Consider the following 21078-nt stretch of genomic DNA (forward strand, 5'->3'; position numbering starts at 1 on the left):
TTATCTTTTCTTTACCTGGACGAGGTTTATGTGGATGCGGTCCTGGTTGTCCCGGTTGTCCTGGCTGTCCCGGTTGTCCTGGATGGCCTGGTTGTCCAGGTTGTCCTGGTTGTCCTGGCTGGCCTGGTTGTCCAGGTTGCTGCGGCTGTTGTGGTTGCTGCGGCTGTTGTGGTTTCTGCGGCTGTTGTGGCTGCTGTGGTTGTCCCGGTTGTTGTGGCTGTCCTGGCTGTCCCGGTTGTCCAGGTTTTCCTGGTTGTCCTGGCTGACCAGGTTTTACTGGCTTGCCTGGTTTGTGTGGCTTTCCTCCATGGTCTCCACCGTGATGTCCATGATGTCCTGAATGGTACGGGTGGGAAGATTAAATAAAATTAATATTATAGGACATTCTTACTCAGATTGACTTGAGTCTTTATTTAATTCATATTGACTGATCGTAACAGACCATGATGCAAGCGACTGCGTGGAAATATCAGGACTGATCCAGAAACAAAAAACCGGCCAAGAGCGTGTCGGGCCACGTTCAGTGTAGGATTCCGTAGTTTCCCGTATTTTCTTCAAAAACTGTTCAACCTATCAAGTTCAAAATAATTTTCCTGGAAAGTCTTTATAAAGTTCTACTTTTGTAATTTTTAAAACTTATGGTTCAAAAGTTAGCCAGGGGGGGGGGCACATATATTTTTTACTTTAGGAGCGATTATTTCCGAAAATATAATAAATATCGGCGTGTTTCTACTTCTATACATTCTTATATAAACGTCAAAGCTATATGTATTTTACGCCGAGTGTCATGCTTTCCACCACACGACACACCGTACCGTACCTCCATGCCGGGTTACCAACGTGCACTAATCACGTTCTACGTATGGATGCTGATTCGCAACAATTTTTTGTTATTCCATTTTGCAATAAGATGCCAACTCAAAATATTGACGATTAAACTTGACTTTTTATTCCAAAATTCATGTGGGATGGGATGACACATTATTGCGTATCACCATCCAATTATATACACGTGTATATCCCGACTCCCGGTTAATATGTTAAAAGAAAACTAACCGTTAATCGTTCATGACCAGAGTCAAAGGGTGGTCAAAGTCGTTTAATGTCATCTAGGTAATGATACTCGTACTTAAGGAGAAACCTTAGGTGACTTGTATTGGATGGACATATACATAGTTAAATAATCCCCCAAAAGTTAAAAAAAAAATCTCTGGCACCATTTTACTTCATTGTATGGCGATGGCGTCAACAAAGCTGTGAGATCTACCAAAAGTCTGTACGGTTGTCAAATTCTCGAATATTGATTAAGGATTTATCTTTTCTTTACCTGGCAGAGGTTTATGTGGATGCGGTCCTGGTTGTCCTGGCTGTCCCGGTTGTCCTGGCTGTCCCGGTTGTCCTGGATGGCCTGGTTGTCCAGGTTGTCCTGGTTGTCCTGGCTGGCCTGGTTGTCCAGGTTGCTGCGGCTGTTGTGGTTGCTGCGGCTGTTGTGGCTGCTGTGGTTGTCCCGGTTGTTGTGGCTGTTCTGGCTGTCCAGGTTGTCCCGGTTGTCCCGATTGCCCTGGCTGGCCTGGTTGTCCAGGTTGTTCTGGTTGTCCTGGCTGGCCTGGTTGTCCAGGTTGCTGCGGCTGTTGTGGTTGTCCCGGTTGTTGTGGCTGTCCTGGCTGTCCCGGTTGTCCAGGTTTTCCTGGTTGTCCTGGCTGACCAGGTTTTACTGGCTTGCCTGGTTTGTGTGGCTTTCCTCCATGGTCTCCACCGTGATGTCCATGATGTCCTTAATGGTACGGGTGGGAAGATTAAATAAAATGTATATTATAGGATATTCTTAGTCTTACACAGATTGACTTGAGTCTCACGGTAAGCTCAAGAAGATTGATTTAATTCATATTGACTGATGGTAACAGACCATGATGCAAGCGACTGCGTGGAAATATCAGGACTGATCCAGAAACAAAAAACCGGCCAAGAGCGTGTCGGGCCACGTTCAGTGTAGGATTCCGTAGTTTCCCGTATTTTCTTCAAAAACTGTTCAACCTATCAAGTTCAAAATAATTTTCCTGGAAAGTCTTTATAAAGTTCTACTTTTGTAATTTTTAAAACTTATGGTTCAAAAGTTAGCCAGGGGGGGGGGGGGGCACATATATTTTTTACTTTAGGAGCGATTATTTCCGAAAATATAATAAATATCGGCGTGTTTCTACTTCTATACATTCTTATATAAACTTCAAAGCTATATGTATTTTATGCCAAGTGTCATGCTTTCGACCACACGACACACCGTACCGTACCTCCATGCCGGGTTACCAACGTGCAATAATCACGTTCTACGTATGGATGCTGATTCGCAACAATTTTTTGTTATTCCATTTTGCAATAAGATGTCAACTCAAAATATTGACGATTAAACTTGACTTTTTATTCCAAAATTCATGTGGGATGGGATGACACATTATTGCGTATCACCATCCAATTATATACACGTGTATATCCCGACTCCCGGTTAATATGTTAAAAGAAAACTAACCGTTAATCGTTCATGACCAGAGTCAAAGGGTGGTCAAAGTCGTTTAATGTCATCTAGGTAATGATACTCGTACTTAAGGAGAAACCTTAGGTGACTTGTATTGGATGGACATATACATAGTTAAATAATCCCCCAAAAGTTAAAAAAAAAATCTCTGGCACCATTTTACTTCATTGTATGGCGATGGCGTCAACAAAGCTGTGAGATCTACCAAAAGTCTGTACGGTTGTCAAATTCTCGGATATTGATTAAGGATTTATCTTTTCTTTACCTGGCAGAGGTTTATGTGGATGCGGTCCTGGTTGTCCCGGTTGTCCTGGCTGTCCCGGTTGTCCTGGATGGCCTGGTTGTCCAGGTTGTCCTGGTTGTCCTGGCTGGCCTGGTTGTCCAGGTTGCTGCGGCTGTTGTGGTTGCTGCGGCTGTTGTGGTTGCTGCGGCTGTTGTGGCTGCTGTGGTTGTCCCGGTTGTTGTGGCTGTCCTGGCTGTCCCGGTTGTCCAGGTTTTCCTGGTTGTCCTGGCTGACCAGGTTTTACTGGCTTGCCTGGTTTGTGTGGCTTTCCTCCATGGTCTCCACCGTGATGTCCATGATGTCCTGAATGGTACGGGTGGGAAGATTAAATAAAATTAATATTATAGCTTAGGACATTCTTACTCAGATTGACTTGAGTCTTGATTTAATTCATATTGACTGATGGTAACAGACCATGATGCAAGCGACTGCGTGGAAATATCAGGACTGATCCAGAAACAAAAAACCGGCCAAGAGCGTGTCGGGCCACGTTCAGTGTAGGATTCCGTAGTTTCCTGTATTTTCTTCAAAAACTGTTCAACCTATCAAGTTCAAAATAATTTTCCTGGAAAGTCTTTATAAAGTTCTACTTTTGTAATTTTTTTCAAATTTTTAAAACTTATGGTTCAAAAGTTAGCCAGAGGGGGGGCACATATATTTTTTACTTTAGGAGCGATTATTTCCGAAAATATAATAAATATCGGCGTGTTTCTACTTCTATACATTCTTATATAAACGTCAAAGCTATATGTATTTTATGCCAAGTGTCATGCTTTCGACCACACGATACACCGTACCGTGCCTCCATGCCGGGTTACCAACGTGCACTAATCACGTTCTACGTATGGATGCTGATTCGCAACAATTTTTTGTTATTCCATTTTGCAATAAGATGTCAACTCAAAATATTGACGATTAAACTTGACTTTTTATTCCAAAATTCATGTGGGATGGGATGACACATTATTGCGTATCACCATCCAATTATATACACGTGTATATCCCGACTCCCGGTTAATATGTTAAAAGAAAACTAACCGTTAATCGTTCATGACCAGAGTCAAAGGGTGGTCAAAGTCGTTTAATGCCATCTAGGTAATGATACTCGTACTTAAGGAGAAACCTTAGGTGACTTGTATTGGATGGACATATACATAGTTAAATAATCCCCCAAAAGTTAAAAAAAATCTCTGGCACCATTTTACTTCATTGTATGGCGATGGCGTCAACAAAGCTGTGAGATCTACCAAAAGTCTGTACGGTTGTCAAATTCTCGGATATTGATTAAGGATTTATCTTTTCTTTACCTGGCAGAGGTTTATGTGGATGCGGTCCTGGTTGTCCTGGCTGTCCCGGTTGTCCTGGCTGTCCCGGTTGTCCTGGATGGCCTGGTTGTCCAGGTTGTCCTGGTTGTCCTGGCTGGCCTGGTTGTCCAGGTTGCTGCGGCTGTTGTGGTTGCTGCGGCTGTTGTGGATGTTGTGGTTGCTGCGGCTGTTGTGGTTGCTGTGGCTGTTGTGGTTGCTGCGGCTGTTGTGGTTGCTGCGGCTGTTGTGGTTGCTGCGGCTGTTGTGGATGTTGTGGTTGCTGTGGCTGTTGTGGTTGCTGTGGCTGTTGTGGTGGTTGCTGCGGCTGTTGTGGATTCTGTGGCTGCTGCGGCTGTTGTGGCTGTTGTGGTTGCTGCGGCTGTTGTGGATGTTGTGGTTGCTGCGGCTGTTGTGGTTGCTGCGGCTGTTGTGGATTCTGTGGTTGCTGCGGCTGTTGTGGCTGTTGTGGTTGCTGCGGCTGTTGTGGATGTTGTGGCTTTCCTCCTTGGTGTCCTGAGCGTTATGGGTGAGAAGATGATTAAACTCAATGTAAAAATCTAATCACTCTACGAAACAGAAAGGAGAATTTTATAAATGCGAATGCAGTTAAAGAAAAATCGTTATTGTTAGAACTATAGAAACGGATTAAATCGCGTATAATGAATTTAAAATACATCCCGACGTTTCGAACTCTTTACAGCGTTCGTGGTCAACGGGTGACTGAGGCAAAATTAAAATGTGCAAAAGCTACCCACTTACAAGAAATATTAACGAACCATGACCACAAATAATATAGATTTCTAAGGCAGGTTCACACACTATTAATAAAGCCAGTTATACAATATTCAAAAATTTTTACCATTACTCTGTTAAAAAATAATTAACCAATTAATCTACACAAAATTGACAAAGAAACAAACTGCAAATGTCCAACACCATACAACACAAATGCCTCACAGCCTTCGTCGTGCTTGTTCCATTATCAGATGTACTACTGGATCCCAAGCCGGTGGTAAAGTAAAGCCATCCTCTCTATTAAAGTTTGATATTTCTTGATCTCAATGGCCTCTCGCAACATTCTGGGTATATATCGCTTCTCCTTAGCGACAACCAGAGGCTTGTCAAACTTTATAGCATGATTGACTTTATCCATGACATGTTCAGAGACTGCAGACCTTTGCCGACGGTGCTTGACATCCGCTATGTGTTCCTTCACCCGTGTGTAAATGCTTCGTTTCGTCTGTCCCACATATGACAGCCCGCACTCACAGTCTAGCCTGTACACTCCCGCGCTTTGTAGAGGAGTTTGACATTTCACAGGCCTCAGGAATTGGGACATCTTCTTCATAGGCTTGAAATAAGTTTTAATAGAAGCCCGTTTCAAGATGTGGCTGATCCTATCTGTGACCCCTCTAACAAAGGGGAGAATTGCAGGCCGGCGCTCGACTGTAGGGATCTTCAAACGGGCCTTCTGCTTGACACGCGGTATCTTGAGCTTGTTTGCCAACAGCGCCTGCCTGGCATGTCGAAGCTCCGCGGTCAAATGTTGGTCGTCACATATCCTTTGGGCTCTCTGAAACAAAGATTTGCCTACAGTAGCTAGTTGACTGGGATGGTGGTGGGATTTGCCATTTAAGTACCTATCAGTATGAGTAGGTTTTCTATACACAGTGCGACCTAAGCTATTATCAGGATTCCTCAAAATGAGAACATCCAAGAAGGGAAGAGAACAGTCTTTCTCCAATTCCATAGTAAATTGTATTTTACTATGGATAGAATTTAAATGGTCTAAGAAAGTTGAAACATTACTGAAATTAGAGATCTCACATTAACTGATGATGAAATCATGGTCAGTTTTGATGTTCAGTCGCTATTTACGAATCTACCGGTGAAAGACTGCATTGAAATTGTCAAGAAGAGGTTGAGACAGCAGAACATGTCTGAGAACTACGCCAAGTTGTTGGAACATTGCCTCACATCAGGCTACTTGCTATGGAATGGTGAATTCTACCTTCAAGTGGACGGCGTGGCAATGGGGTCTCCGGTGTCTCCAGTAGTCGCCGACATCTTCATGGAGGACTTTGAGGAGAGAGCGCTTTCATTGGCTGCCGTCCAGCCGAAGATATTTAAAAGATACGTAGATGACACTTTTACTATACTTCCTAAAAGTAATGTTTCAACTTTCTTAGACCATTTAAATTCTATCCATAGTAAAATACAATTTACTATGGAATTGGAGAAAGACTGTTCTCTTCCCTTCTTGGATGTTCTCATTTTGAGGAATCCTGATAATAGCTTAGGTCGCACTGTGTATAGAAAACCTACTCATACTGATAGGTACTTAAATGGCAAATCCCACCACCATCCCAGTCAACTAGCTACTGTAGGCAAATCTTTGTTTCAGAGAGCCCAAAGGATATGTGACGACCAACATTTGACCGCGGAGCTTCGACATGCCAGGCAGGCGCTGTTGGCAAACAAGCTCAAGATACCGCGTGTCAAGCAGAAGGCCCGTTTGAAGATCCCTACAGTCGAGCGCCGGCCTGCAATTCTCCCCTTTGTTAGAGGGGTCACAGATAGGATCAGCCACATCTTGAAACGGGCTTCTATTAAAACTTATTTCAAGCCTATGAAGAAGATGTCCCAATTCCTGAGGCCTGTGAAATGTCAAACTCCTCTACAAAGCGCGGGAGTGTACAGGCTAGACTGTGAGTGCGGGCTGTCATATGTGGGACAGACGAAACGAAGCATTTCCACACGGGTGAAGGAACACATAGCGGATGTCAAGCACCGTCGGCAAAGGTCTGCAGTCTCTGAACATGTCATGGATAAAGTCAATCATGCTATAAAGTTTGACAAGCCTCTGGTTCTCGCTAAGGAGAAGCGATATATACCCAGAATGTTGCGAGAGGCCATTGAGATCAAGAAATATCCAAACTTTAATAGAGAGGATGGCTTTACTTTACCACCGGCTTGGGATCCAGTAGTACATCTGATAATGGAACAAGCACGACGAAGGCTGTGAGGCATTTGTGTTGTATGGTGTTGGACATTTGCAGTTTGTTTCTTTGTCAATTTTGTGTAGATTAATTGGTTAATTATTTTTTAACAGAGTAATGGTAAAATTTTTTGAATATTGTATAACTGGCTTTATTAATAGTGTGTGAACCTGCCTTAGAAATCTATATTATTTGTGGTCATGGTTCGTTAATATTTCTTGTAAGTGGGTAGCTTTTGCACATTTTAATTTTGCCTCAGTCACCCGTTGACCACGAACGCTGTAAAGAGTTCGAAACGTCGGGATGTATTTTAAATTCATTATACGCGATTTAATCCGTTTCTATAGTTTTATTTCATGAGTAACTATCGCGGTAACCGAAGACAATATTCGTTATTGTTAGTTTTATGTTTATCAAAAATGTTATTTATTGGTTTTACCTAGCAATGCACCGAAGAAAGGATCCCAAAACTGAGCATGTTCTCATGGAAAGTTCTTCGCACATGTATTGCCAAGCTTTAGGGTTAATTTCTGCGGCATTTGATGAGTTTCCAGTATGTAACTCAAAAGTCAAATGAAGCGATCGCCAATTGTTGTGAATATCTATACTACTTAATATTATAAATGGGAAAGTGTGTGTGTCTGTTTGTTTGTCCGTCTTTCATGGCAAAACGGAGCTACGATTTGACGTGATTTTTTTAAGTGGAGATAGTTGAAGTAGTGGAGAGTGACATAGGCTACTTTCTAACCCCCCCCCCCCCCCACTTACCTAAATTGGGGGGGGGGGGGCGTATGGAGCATTCCGAACTTTCTCATGTATATTTCCACTAATTTATGGATGCCATGGAAATGAGAGCGTTAAGAAGCATGAGTGGTGTGTAGTTGACTGATGAGACCAGAAATAGCGTGATAAGAGAAGTGTGGAGTGGATGTAGATGTGGTGACAAAGATTGAGATGGGTATGTTGAAGTGGTTCGGGCATGTAGAGAGAATGGATGAGAGGAGATTAACGAAGAAACGCAAAAAGAGTGGAAGAGTGGAAGCGTCAGTTGGAAGTGGAAGACCTAGGCGAACTTTTCTCGACCAAATCGGGGAAATATTGCAAAAAGGCCAGGTCAGAAGTACTCGCAACCGACGAGCGTGTATGAGAAACGTTATGAAAGTGTTTGAAGCTAAAGTGGTTTATCAGGATCGTAGTAAATGAGAATCCGTGATATCTGCCTACCCCAATGGGAAACAGGCGTGCTTGTATGTATGAATGTAATTTAATGGAAATTATGAAAAGGTTCTGCATTCTGCAACTTGTACACATTGCTAGTTTTAGGTACTTAAACAAATATCTTCTTGTCTTATTTACGAACTTACCTTTTTGGTGCGAGTGTTTGCTGTAATCTGATGAAGAGCTGCTTGAAGAACTGCTGGAAGAGCTGCTGGAAGATTGGTGAGTTCTGCGGTACCCTGCAATCGAATCATACATACAAAACTCTCGGCCGTCTTATAAAAACGCCTAGACAGAGCACATGAAACTGTTCAGCCGGCGTATTATGATTCCAATTTTATCACTTATCCACGTGGATAAAGCATCCGTCACGCTTTGGCAAGTATGTCAGTGTGAGAGTGACAGTTGTCTTATCCACGTGGACAAGTGATAAAATTGTAAGCATGATACGCCGGCAGTTCAAGTTTCAGTGCCACTATTGAGGGATTGAAAGACAATGAAATCGTGATATTTACAGTGACTAAGGGCCAGTTTCATCAACCACATTTAACAGACACATCATCGTCACGCAGCAGAAGTCTATGGAACTTCCCATACGATAAAATTTAACGAACGCTTTAACGGTGACAGACGCTTTGATGCAAACGGCCCTAATAGTTGCTAGTCCATCGCCCACACCATTTATTATCTAACCATTCTAACCCATAGCGACATCAGTGAAGGATATGCTGTGCTGAAATTCTTGACCAACTTTATGTACCTATGACGGCCCTTTCCCTTGGCGATCGGCCGTTTTAACGCATAATTGTTTTTTTTTTTACTTTTTGAGTTGAATAAATAAATAATGATTGGAACTGCCGCCCCTTGTTTAGCCATCGTGGAGGACTCTAGATGCCAAAAAAAGGATGAATAATTCAGACTATAGCTTGTCAAAATCAAAGGATAAATTCTCGTAGCGTTAGAGTAAAACTTTTCATTATTTTTCGTTAGATTATTTGCTTACGGGCGACAATGGTATCCATAAGTAAAATAAAGTTTACGTAGACTATTTTAGTGGTTTGTGGATGCGTTATGTAACGTAATACTTATTATATAGTATATTATTATGTATTTTGTATGATATCCACTTACACTCAGTCTTGGAGCGCGGCACAAGTTTCATGACAACAATGTCATCCTCTTCCTCAGTAATAATGTCGTATTCTTCGTCGTCTGTGAATTTGATATGAATACCATATTTATTTACCAATATTATGATTTTTTTACTATATTTTTTTTACTTCGAGTACTTATTACTCATGGCAACAGGATGGAGCGAGCTCGCACAGAAGGTGCCTGTTCACCCTTGCCCCTATTTACCTACTTTTGATTCTTAAATATGACCATGGATGTGAATAAATCGACTTTATACTTTTGAAACTCACTTAAGATTCAGATAAAATTTATTTAATTATAATTATAGTAGGTAGTTGTGTGTTTTTTTATACTTACGCGGCAGTTTTATGTCGATCAGCTGGTGTTTTGCTGTAAAAAGTTTAATAGTTATTTGTTATACAAGGAGGCAAAGTTGTATTTTAACGCCGAGTGTGTAATTGAAAAACGAGCAAGTGAAAGCGAGCGAGCGAAGCGAGTGGTTCGAGAATAGAATCCTGAACTTGCGAGTTTTTTAACACACGAGAAGTAAAATACATTTGCACCCGAGTGTAACACAAAACTTTTCCCCTCACTATAGCGAGGAAACTACAACGCAAAAATGCGTTTATCACTGCTTCCAGTAGTTCCACAGGTGGAAAATCATCTTTATTACTAGATTCACCTACTTTTATCAATTTTAAAGCAGTTAATTTGACTTTATTCAAGGTCAAATTACTTTACCCACTAGTGGATAAAATGCGTTTTTACCCGCTGGTATTAAAGGACAAAACACGTGTTTCCGAGCTAGTGAGGGGAAAAAAATATTTTTTTTAAATAAAGTCTTTCTAAAATATGGGTTAGGTACTAAATAAGTATTCATATCAAATTCCAATTAATGTAAAGTTATTTTAAGGCTTGTGTATTTTGGTGTGTAAGGTATACCTTTTTAATCTCCATTTTGACTCCATCTTATCTTCTTATCTTAAATCTGCGGGGGCCCTTACGGATACACTTCGACCCATCGGGATCTTTTGTGCAATTACCCCTTACGATCCTAAGATCCTTCAGCTATTCAGGAGCTTCTCGACCATCTCCACGTATCGGATGATGAGGCTCATGGGTAGCTCTCTGAAGTCCTTCGGTGCCAGGTAGCCTGTTCCAAAGTTCTTCATTCTTTGTCTGGCGAGGGCGTGACATTCACACATTAAATGTTTGACGGTCTCTTCCTCTTCGTCACACATGCGACAATCAGTGTTGTCGGCGTGTCCCATCTTGGCCAAAATTCCTTTGACCCCGTAATGGCCTGTGAACACCCCCGTTATAATTTGGAGTTGTCTTTTGCCTAGCTTCCCAAGCTTTTTGCTCCATCCAGAGTCTACCCTCTGCATAAAGAGCTTTGAATGCTTCAGACCAACCAGGGCATCCCACTCTTTTTGGTGACTAGCCTTTGTTTGGTCTTTCATAGCCGTTCTGATGGTTCCTTGTGAAAGGCCCACATAAGGTTCCGGACCTATGAAGTTGTCTTCAGATCCGGCCTTGGCAAGTTCATCAGCGTTTTCATTGCCAATGAAGCCTTCGTGCCCCGGTATCCATACCAGTTGCACCTTGTTTTGCCTTCCAAGCTTGTTAAGAGCTTGGATGCCGTTTAATACCAGTCTAGAGGTAACTCTGGGCGATGTGAAGGCTTTGAGTGCCGCTTGACTGTCGCTGAGTATATAGATAGTCTTACCTTGGATTTGTCTAACTATATTCTCATGTACACAGGCAATTATTGCATATGTCTCGGCTTGGAAGACCGTGGCATAATTGCCCATGCTGATACTACCACTGTAGTCATTTGCATAAATGCCTGCGCCCATACCAGATGCCATCTTGGACCCGTCTGTATACCAGATGATGGTGTTGTCATCAGGGGTGGGTGTCTCCAGACCCTCCTTCCATTCGGCTCTAGTATGGACTTTGGTTTTGAAGTTTTTGTGGAAGATGAATTTCGGTTGCATTTTGTCGCAGCCCATACTCATCAGCCTTCCCATAGAATTGTTGTATTCCATGCTTGTGTGTTTAGTCTTCAGCATGCTATCGCTCCAGAGGCCTGTTAAAGCCAGCCGGTGTAGCGATTTCAGTGCCTCAGACTGTATCACTAGATGTAGCGGCGGGAGATCCAATAGTACCTCCAATGCTGCTGTTGGTGTCGTTCTGAACGCACCCGTTATAGCCATGCATGCTGTCCTTTGTACCTTCATGAGGACATCCTTGCATGTGCTCAGTAATGTCCTTGGCCACCAGGCCAGGCTTCCGTACAGGATTATAGGTCTCACCATCATGGTGTAGATCCACCTTAGTACCTTATTTGGGTTTAAACCCCATGTTTTGCCGTAAGCTGACCTGCACATTCCAAACACTCTAAGTGCCTTGGCTGTGGTCAGTTCGACGTGTCTTTTCCAGTTCAGTTCTTTGTCTAGCTATAACCTGCCAATGTCAATAAGTAGACATAAAAAAAAAAAAAACATTCTGCTAGCATTATTCCTGGTAATATGCCAAAGTGTCACCTACCAAAATCTACATCAGCTTCGTCAGAGTTGCCCTTGTCAAGTCCCTTCTCCACAGTTTCGGAGCTCTCAGAAGATTCTGAAAGCAAAATATCAAATTAAACAATGTTTCAAGTAAGATCCACTGGTTTAAACTTTCACAATTATAGCAAACTAGCTTTTGCCCGCGGCTTCGCTCGTGTTAGAAAGAGACAAAAAGTAGCCTATGCCACTCTCCATCCATTCAACTATATCCACTTAAAATATCACGACAACTCGTCGCTCCGTTTTGCCGCGAAGGACGGACAAACAAACAGACACACACACTTTCCCATTTATAATATTAAGTAGTATGGATAACTTCTAAATCGGAAAACTCCTGAGACCACGACGATAACGACGTCCCCAAAACGTTGGAAGTTATACACCGTGCTTTTTTGGTTTTCCGTTAAATTCGACACGCAGTTAGGTTCATCATCAGGAACCACCCTGTATATCGCTTTTTGTTAAATTCGAAAAAAAAAATTTTTTAGTTTCCATACATAATAAATGGATTGATTAGTGTGAGAGGACCTTAATCATAACATTAAAGTCATTGCCAAGTATTTTACGGCACATGTCAAAACAAATAAACATTAGGAAGTGGTAAGGGATGCCACACACGTGTTCAGTAATTAAATTATTTTTTTTAATAATTCGATAACCGTAAGAGTTAAGAGGCTAGTTTCTTAGAGAAATTGATTTTATTTGAACTAAAGAATCTTCCCTTAAAGTTAACGGAATTCAATAAAAACAGGGTGTAGACGTTAAACTTTCGTGAGATTTCCTATCCGAATATTTAATCAATATAAGCAAAGTGGCAGTGCAGACTAGCCGCCGCGAGCACTCAGGCCTGAGGACGGGTCTCCTGAATGACCCGAAACATGTTGCAGCAGTCGCGATATAAAAACGGAAGTTAGTTTAAAAATGTAGTTGTACGCGATTAAGGGGATTCCCTGCGCCAATGACCTTCGATTTGAATCCATTGACATTATGATAGTTTCTAAAGCATATTAACAGCATTAATATGATAACATATTAACAGCAACATCTTTAAACAAAATCATCTCAAAATTACTTCACAGCTCATTGTTTCTGATATATTTGGCATCAAACTTGAACAATTTTAGCGTCAAAAGCTGTTTTTTTGATCATTGTTTTAATCAGTTTAAAATAAAAGTCTCTCTTGAATTTTTAGAAAAATCAAAGGAATTCAAACATGTCGATTTCATGTATGTAAGACTTCACTAAATTCAAATTTCGATAAAAGTGTTGTTTTAGGCCGGCAACAGACAGTCTTAAAAATTCATAATCTTAAAACAAAATTGTATGCAAACTGATAGTTCAAACTGTCAGTTTGCATACAATTTTTTTTTAAGATTATGAAAATTAAGACTCGTCTGTTGCCGGCCTTTGACCATGTTTCAAAAATTCATAATAGATAGTAATTCTTTTTTTTTTTTTTCAAAATATGCCTCTTACGTAGAGAGATAAAAGATTGAAGAACCGATGACCGTTTGTCTTATAATTCTATCTGTAGTGCAAATTTAGGACTTTCAACTGAAAACTTGTCAAAAATCGATGAAAACCTTGTATGTTGTCCTTGTTTTTGTGTCCCCTTAAGTTCCTAAGTAAGATTGTTGGATATTCAGATTGTTTATTTGCATAAAGTACATGTATATAAGTATGTATTTATCTATTTAAGTATGTATATCGTCGCTTAGCACTCATAGTACAAGTTTTGCTTAGTTTGGGGCTAAGTTGATCTGTGTAAGGTGTCCCCAATATTTATTTATTTTTTATTTATTAGGTTTATAAGGTATTTACAATTATTTATTTACATTATTTATATCAATTACAATTTTTCAAATATACACTAGAAAAAAAAAACTCACGGCTGCTTTGCTGAGATTGTGATTTTTGTCTTTTCTGGCTCTCTTCCACGTCGGTCTCGCCTGTCTTCTCGTTATTGATGGACCATTTGGACTGATCTACGGGAATATATAACAATATACTTAAATAAATATTAAATAATAATGGCCACGTCCACATTCCACAATAAACAAACCAATATATATGTATATATAAAGACGGTCAACCAAATCATCATCCTCCTTGCGTTACCCCGGCATCTGCCACGGCTCATGGGAGCCTGGGGTCCGATGTGACTACTAATCCCAAGATTTGGCGTAGGCACCAGTTTTACGAAAGCGACTGCCATCTGACCTTCCAACCCAAAGGGTAACTAGGCCTTATTGGAATTAGTCCGGTTTCCTCACGATGTTTTCCTTCACCGAAAAGCGGCTGGAAAATATCGAATGACATTTCGCACATAAGTTCCGAAAAACTCATTGGTACGAGCCGGGGTTCGAACCCGCGACCTCCGGATCGAAAGACGCACGCGTTTACCGCTACCAGCGCTTATGACGGTTAAAGACGGTCAACTAAATCTTGACACTAAAAAAAGGTGGAAAATTAGAAAAATATATTATGGCTTAAGTACCACAGCTTACCAGCCAGTTGTCTTCAGAAGGCGCGTCCGTCTAAATAACACTTAGGGCCACTTGCACCAACGAAAATGGAGGGTTAACCCACCATTTTATATGGAATTTGACAGATGACAGCCCACTAACCTTGTGTTTGGTGCAAGTGGGCCTTAAATGTTTGAAAATGTAGTAAATACCTAGTAATGATTGAAAATGTTGGGGCGAAGGTTTGTTTCCCGTAGAAAATTTAATTTTTGCGCCTTTTTTAGTGACACGATTTGCATGATTGTCTATACCTCTAATATATTACTTTTGTATCGATTCTTACCAGATTTCTCCTGAGACTGACCACTGTTCTGGCTTGACTTGCTGCTCTTTTTGGTCACCTTGCTGCCATTCTTGTCTTGCTTGACGATGTTCGAGGATTCTACACAAGACGACATGGAATAAGAAGGTATTCAGATAAAAAGAACCATTTTATCAGAACTTGTATTTCACTACAACATAAGTTATCCAAAAGAGATACTCTTTAGCGATAAGACCACCCGTTGTTTAGTTGAATATTACTCTCTACTTTGAATCTTATTTGATATGTTATGCTGTGCTCTATAATGTATCGATAAAATATGTATATGTAGGTATACAGAGTGGGGCCTGTAACAGAGGCGAAGAATTGAACTCTAGGCTATTCTCCTTATACTGATCAACATTTGTTCGGTGACTTTTAAAAATAACTTGTATTTTGATTTTTATCACCATTGAATGTATTTTCTAAGAGGTAATGTATTGTGAATTCTGTTAAGTCTAAAGTGTGACAGACAACGTCAATGACAACAATAATGGCGTACATTGAAGCTAATATTTATTTTGTATGAAAAATAAAAAATTTAAAGACTTCATAATTTTTAAAAGTCACTGAACAAATGTTGATGATAAGGAGAATAGCCTACAGTTCAATTCTTCGCCTTTGTTACAGGCCCCACTCTGTATAGGTATCGTATACCTACGATACGGTTAATTGCCATATTACAGCATAACAATTATGAATTAAGACTTACCGGAATTTTGTTGAGAAGCAGCACTCTTCTTTTCAGCAGAGCTCTTCTGAGAACTGATCACAGATCCGTTTCCTTTGGTCTGCTTGCTCTCGCTGGACTCTGTAACATGAGATGCAGGTAACTACAAATCTTAAAGTGTATGAAAACATTTAAAACCGGCCAAGAGCGTGTCGGGCCACGCTCAGTGTAGGGTTCCGTAGTTTTCCGTATTTTTCTCAAAAACTACTGAACCTATCAAGTTCAAAACAATTTTCCTAGAAAGTCTTTATAAAGTTCTACTTTTGTGATTTTTTTCATATTTTTTAAACATATGATTCAAAAGTTAGAGGGGGGGGACGCACCTTTTTTTTCCTTTAGGAGCGATTATTTCCGAAAATATTAGTATTATCAAAAAACGATCTTAGTAAACCCTTATTCATTTTTAAATACCTATCTAACAATATATCACACGTTAGGGTTGGAATGAAAAAAAAAATCAGCCCCCACTTTACATGTAGGGGGGGTACCCTAATAAAACATTTTTTTTCAATTTTTTATTTTTGCACTTTGTTGGCGTGATTGATATACATATTGGTACCAAATTTCAGCTTTCTAGTGCTTACAGTTACTGAGATTATCCGCGGACGGACGGACGGACGGACGGACGGACGGACGGACGGACAGACAGACATGGCGAAACTATAAGGGTTCCTAGTTGACTACGGAACCCTAAAAATTGCGGATTGCTACATACAAACTTTTGCTACCCATTTTTGGGAAGTGAGGGGTTAGAGAGAGACCAAATAGCCTATGTCAAAATCACGTCAAATGGTCGCTCCGTTTTGCCGTGAAAGACGGACAAACAGATACACACACTTTCCCATTTATAATATTAGCATGGATATGTTTTATTATAGTATAAGTATGTTTACTTAGTAAGTATTCTATTTCTCGTCATTGCTGTATTTCCTGCTCTTATAGATTTCGCTGTTTGTCCCAAAAGTTAGCTGATAAAGAATGATTTCAGGATTTTCAGGCATTAAGTTCGCCTTTTGTACAATTTTCACTGTGCAATAAAGATTCAATAAATAAATGAACTTTCCGTAGAATCGACTCGAAATAAAATCAGGCATGAAAATTGTGCTTACCGGATTTTTGTTCAGAAGCAGCGCTCTTTTTCTGAGATGAGCTCTTCTGAGAACTGATCACGGATCCATTTCCTTTGGTTTGCTTGCTGGCACTGGATTCTGTAAAAACTAGCTGTATGTAGTCACTGGGACAAATCAACTTTCGAGGACGGTATAGGGAGGCACTTTAAAAGTATGTATAAACTCTTTATTTTGCAAAACACAAAGCATAAAATGATACAGGATAGGTAGTACAAAAACTATAAAAAGTTAACGGAAATAAAATAAATAATCGTAAACTTTTCCTTACATTTGCTGAAAATAATGACGCAGTTTTTATTCCCTGAGTACCTAATAAGAAAGTCGTCGTAATGTAGTGCTAGTGACAAATCCAGAATGAAATCAAAAGGACTTACCGGATTTTTCTTCAGAAGCAGCGCTATTTTTCTGAGCGGAGCTCTTTTGAGTACTGATCACGGATCCATTTCCTTTGGTTTGCTTGCTGGCACTGGATTCTGTAAAAACTAGCTGTGTGTAGTCACTGGGACAAATCAACTTTCGAGGACGGTATAGGGAGGCACTTTAAAAGTATGTATAAACTCTTTATTTTGCAAAACACAAAGCATAAAATGATACAGGATAGGTAGTACAAAAACTATAAAAAGTTAACGGAAATAAAATAAATAATCGTAAACTTTTCCTTACATTTGCTGAAAATAATGACGCAGTTTTTATTCCCTGAGTACCTAATAAGAAAGTCGTCGTAATGTAGTGCTAGTGACAAATCCAGAATGAAATCAAAGGACTTACCGGATTTTTCTTCAGAAGCAGCGCTCTTTTTCTGAGCGGAGCTCTTTTGAGTACTGATCACGGATCCATTTCCTTTGGTTTGCTTGCTGGCACTGGATTCTGTAAAAAGGAGCTGCATGTAGTCACTGGGATAAACGGTAAACCATATGTAACTGATCTCCTAAGACGATACTTTTAAGTTAAACATAACTCGGTACAAGATTCAACTTTCTACGTCGGTATAGGTAGAAACTTTAAAGTATGTATAAACTCTTTATTTTGCAAAACACAAAGCATAAAATGATACAGGATAGGTAGTACAAAAACTATAAAAAGTTAACGGAAATACAATAAATAATCGTAAACTTTTCCTTACATTTGCTGAAAATAATGACGCAGTTTTTATTCCCTGAGTACCTAATAAGAAAGTCGTCGTAATGTAGTGCTAGTGACAAATCCAGAATGAAATCAAAGGACTTACCGGATTTTTCTTCAGAAGCAGCGCTTTTCTGAGCGGAGCTCTTTTGAGTACTGATCACGGATCCGTCTCCTTTAGTTTGCTTGCTGGAGCTTGATTCTGCAAAAAAACATGCTTAGGTAAACTTATATCCTAGACGAACTCTGTTTCAGACTTATGTACAGATCAAACGCTGCAGGCGTTCTTTGTCTCATCGAAGCATCGTTCACGTTTCGCTACCATAATAATATTGGTATTTGATGCTGTGCAGATGAACATTTTTTTCCTAAACGCGGATTAAACGCCGTATCGTGTCAGGCTGTTAAGGAAAAGGGTAAAAAATTAAAATTTTGAAAAAACCCCCCGACCCCGACATAGTGGACCGATTTTCATGAAACATGGCTAAGAACACTCCCGACTAACTCAGCTTTCAGACAAAAAAAACTAAATCTAAATCTGTTCATCCGTTCGGGAGCTACGATGCCACAGACAGACACACACACAGACAAACAGACAGACAGACAGACAGACAGACAGACAGACAGACAGACAGACAGACAGACAGACGGACAGACAGACAGACACGTCAAACTTATAACACCCCTTCGTTTTTGCGTCGGGGGTTAAAAATAGACATGTCTGGACATTGTATCGCCGACAAGAGCGCAACTAAACTTCTGACAATGACGATAATAAGACTATTATGGTTACTTCTAAATAAAACAAGCTGAAAACAAGCATATATCACCATACAATAGGTATATTCAATTTGTAACGCGCATTGGAGGTAGAAATTTAAATAGGTATTTATGTGACTGCTGCATAATAAGAGGCAAAACACGAGTGTTGTTTTATGAAACGAGCCGAAATGAACATGTAACGTATAGAATATACCTCTAGGGCAGCGTTCCCACTTAAGCGTCGCGTGTCTCGGGGCGCGCAACGGACGTCCGCGCCACGCCGCCTGAATGTAATTCAAAAAAACCGGCCAAGAGCGTGTCGGGCCACGCTCAGTGTAGGGTTCCGTAGTTTTCCATATTTTTCTCAAAAACTACTGAACCTATCAAGTTCAAAACAATTTTCCTAGAAAGTCTTTATAAAGTTCTACTTTTGTGATTTTTTTCATATTTTTTAAACCTATGGTTCGAAAGTTAGAGGGGGGGGGGACGCACTTTTTTTTACTTTAGGAGCGATTATTTCCGAAAATATAAATATTATCAAAAAACGATCTTAGCAAACCCTTATTCATTTTCAAATACCTATCCAACAATATATCACACGTTAGGGTTGGAATGAAAAAAAAATTCAGCCCCCACTTTACATGTAGGGGGGGTACCCTAATAAAACATTTTTTTCCATTTTTTATTTTTGCACTTTGTCGGCGTGATTCATATACATATTCGTACCAAATTTCAGCTTTCTAGTGCTAACGGTTACTGAGATTATCCGCGGACGGACGGACGGACGGACGGACGGACGGACGGACGGACAGACAGACATGGCGAAACTATAAGGGTTCCTAGTTGACTACGGAACCCTAAAAACGTCTCCTCAGTACATTTGACGGCGACCGGTCTAGCTCAGTCGGTAGTGACCCTGCCTGCTAAGCCGCGGTCCTGGGTTCGAATCCCGGTAAGGGCATTTATTTGTGTGATGAGCACAGATATTTGTTCCTGAGTCATGGACGTTTTCTATGTATATAAGTATGTATTTATCTATTTAAGTATGTATATCGTCGCTTAGCGCCCATAGTACAAGCTTTGCTTAGTTTGGGACTAAGTTGATCTGTGTAAGGTGTCCCCAATATTTATTATTATTATTATTTATTTTGTATAGGAAGGTCGTAAGACGCGACCCAGGGCGCGTGGCCGCCTGGGGCGCGTCTTACGTCCTTTTGAATTACATTCAGGCGGCGTGGCGCGGACGTCCGTTATTGCGCGCCCCGAGACACGCGCCGCTTAAGTAGGATCGCTCTTTAGCGGTAAGAGCGCCTGGCCCCGTAGCCGAATGGCATTTCTGCGACGCGAAACGAAAACGAAACGCCGCGAAAGGTAGTCTGGCTCTGTCGCGCTAATACGCACGAGCGATAGAGATAGATATCTACGAGCGTTTCGTTTCGTGAGCGTTTGTGCCATTCGGCTACGCACCCTGTTGTCTATCATTGTCTGTGTTGCTTCTTTATTTTGTATTATTGTTTTTTTCGAGGTGTGTAATAAAGAGTATTTGTATTGTATTGTATTGTATTAACTTAAGCATAATAAATCAGAAGCAGCGCTCTTCTTCTGAGCAGAGCTCTTCTGAGTGCTGATCACGGATCCATCTCCTTTAGTCTGCTTACTATAGCTAGATTCTGTAAAAAAACCGTAAATATTTGATGTATTTTTTTTATTATCTTTCAGCTTATATTTACGTATTGGCAGGAGCAGGATAATTGGGAGGAAGCTGCGCAGGATCGGGATATAAGGCCGGCAACAGACAGTCTTAAAATTCATAATCTGAAAAAATCATAATCTTACAAAAATCTGATCGTAAGCATGGAGTTCCATAGTACTTATTTCGCGACTGTCCACACACTCTTGTTTTTAAGATTAAGAATTTTAAGACTGTCTATTGCCGGCCTAAGTGGCGTGCTCTCGTTTTGGAGGACAAGATCCTCTTTGGATCGCAGATAGGGTATGCAAAAACCGGTTAACTTAAAAAACCGGTTAATAACCGAGACTTTTCCTTCGAAACCGGTTAACCGGTTATTAACCGGTTTTGAAGATTTTTAGTAAATGGCCGTACTACGCAATAATTACCATTACCTTTAAGAATTCTGACGTTGATGATGGCATAGCAGGTATTACTTGCACGACGAAGATCATTTTTATCCAGTTTTTGGAAATTTGGTAATGCGGAAATTGCTAAACAAGGCTTGTGTGGTTTGAATGTGATTCGTCAGTTGCGTTTTCTAGGCATGTCGCGAAGGTCTACAGCTCCCAGAGCCCCTAGTAATACAAGCAATTGATGTAAGAAAACCAAGATCTCCATTTTACCTTTCTTTTAAAAAATATAGTTTGAAATATACGGTAGACTCCGGTTACAACGACGCTCAAGGGACCGCTGATATTACGTCGTACTAACCGGATGTCGTGGACAGCATGCATG

At 40.5% G+C, this 21078-nt stretch overlaps 1 protein-coding gene across 1 annotated transcript in view; it reads right to left on the bottom strand.

Moving 5' to 3' along the window:
* Window positions 1-17613, bottom strand: part of LOC125239504 (glutenin, high molecular weight subunit DX5-like) — a 47258-nt gene extending 29645 nt beyond the window's left edge. Inside the window, exons 1-10 of the mRNA XM_048147118.1 lie at window positions 17496-17613; window positions 15580-15678; window positions 14850-14948; window positions 13931-14026; window positions 12018-12096; window positions 8481-8573; window positions 4121-4374; window positions 2796-3116; window positions 1328-1774; window positions 16-336 (exon numbers count right to left, since the gene is read on the bottom strand). Of these exons, the coding sequence (XP_048003075.1) occupies window positions 16-336; window positions 1328-1774; window positions 2796-3116; window positions 4121-4374; window positions 8481-8573; window positions 12018-12096; window positions 13931-14026; window positions 14850-14948; window positions 15580-15678; window positions 17496-17613 (1927 nt within the window). The remainder of the gene's footprint in view (window positions 1-15; window positions 337-1327; window positions 1775-2795; window positions 3117-4120; window positions 4375-8480; window positions 8574-12017; window positions 12097-13930; window positions 14027-14849; window positions 14949-15579; window positions 15679-17495) is intronic.
* Window positions 17614-21078: the final 3465 nt, after the last annotated feature.

Source organism: Leguminivora glycinivorella, chromosome 25 (genome assembly GCF_023078275.1).
Source record: "Leguminivora glycinivorella isolate SPB_JAAS2020 chromosome 25, LegGlyc_1.1, whole genome shotgun sequence".
NCBI classification, from domain to species: domain Eukaryota; kingdom Metazoa; phylum Arthropoda; class Insecta; order Lepidoptera; family Tortricidae; genus Leguminivora; species Leguminivora glycinivorella.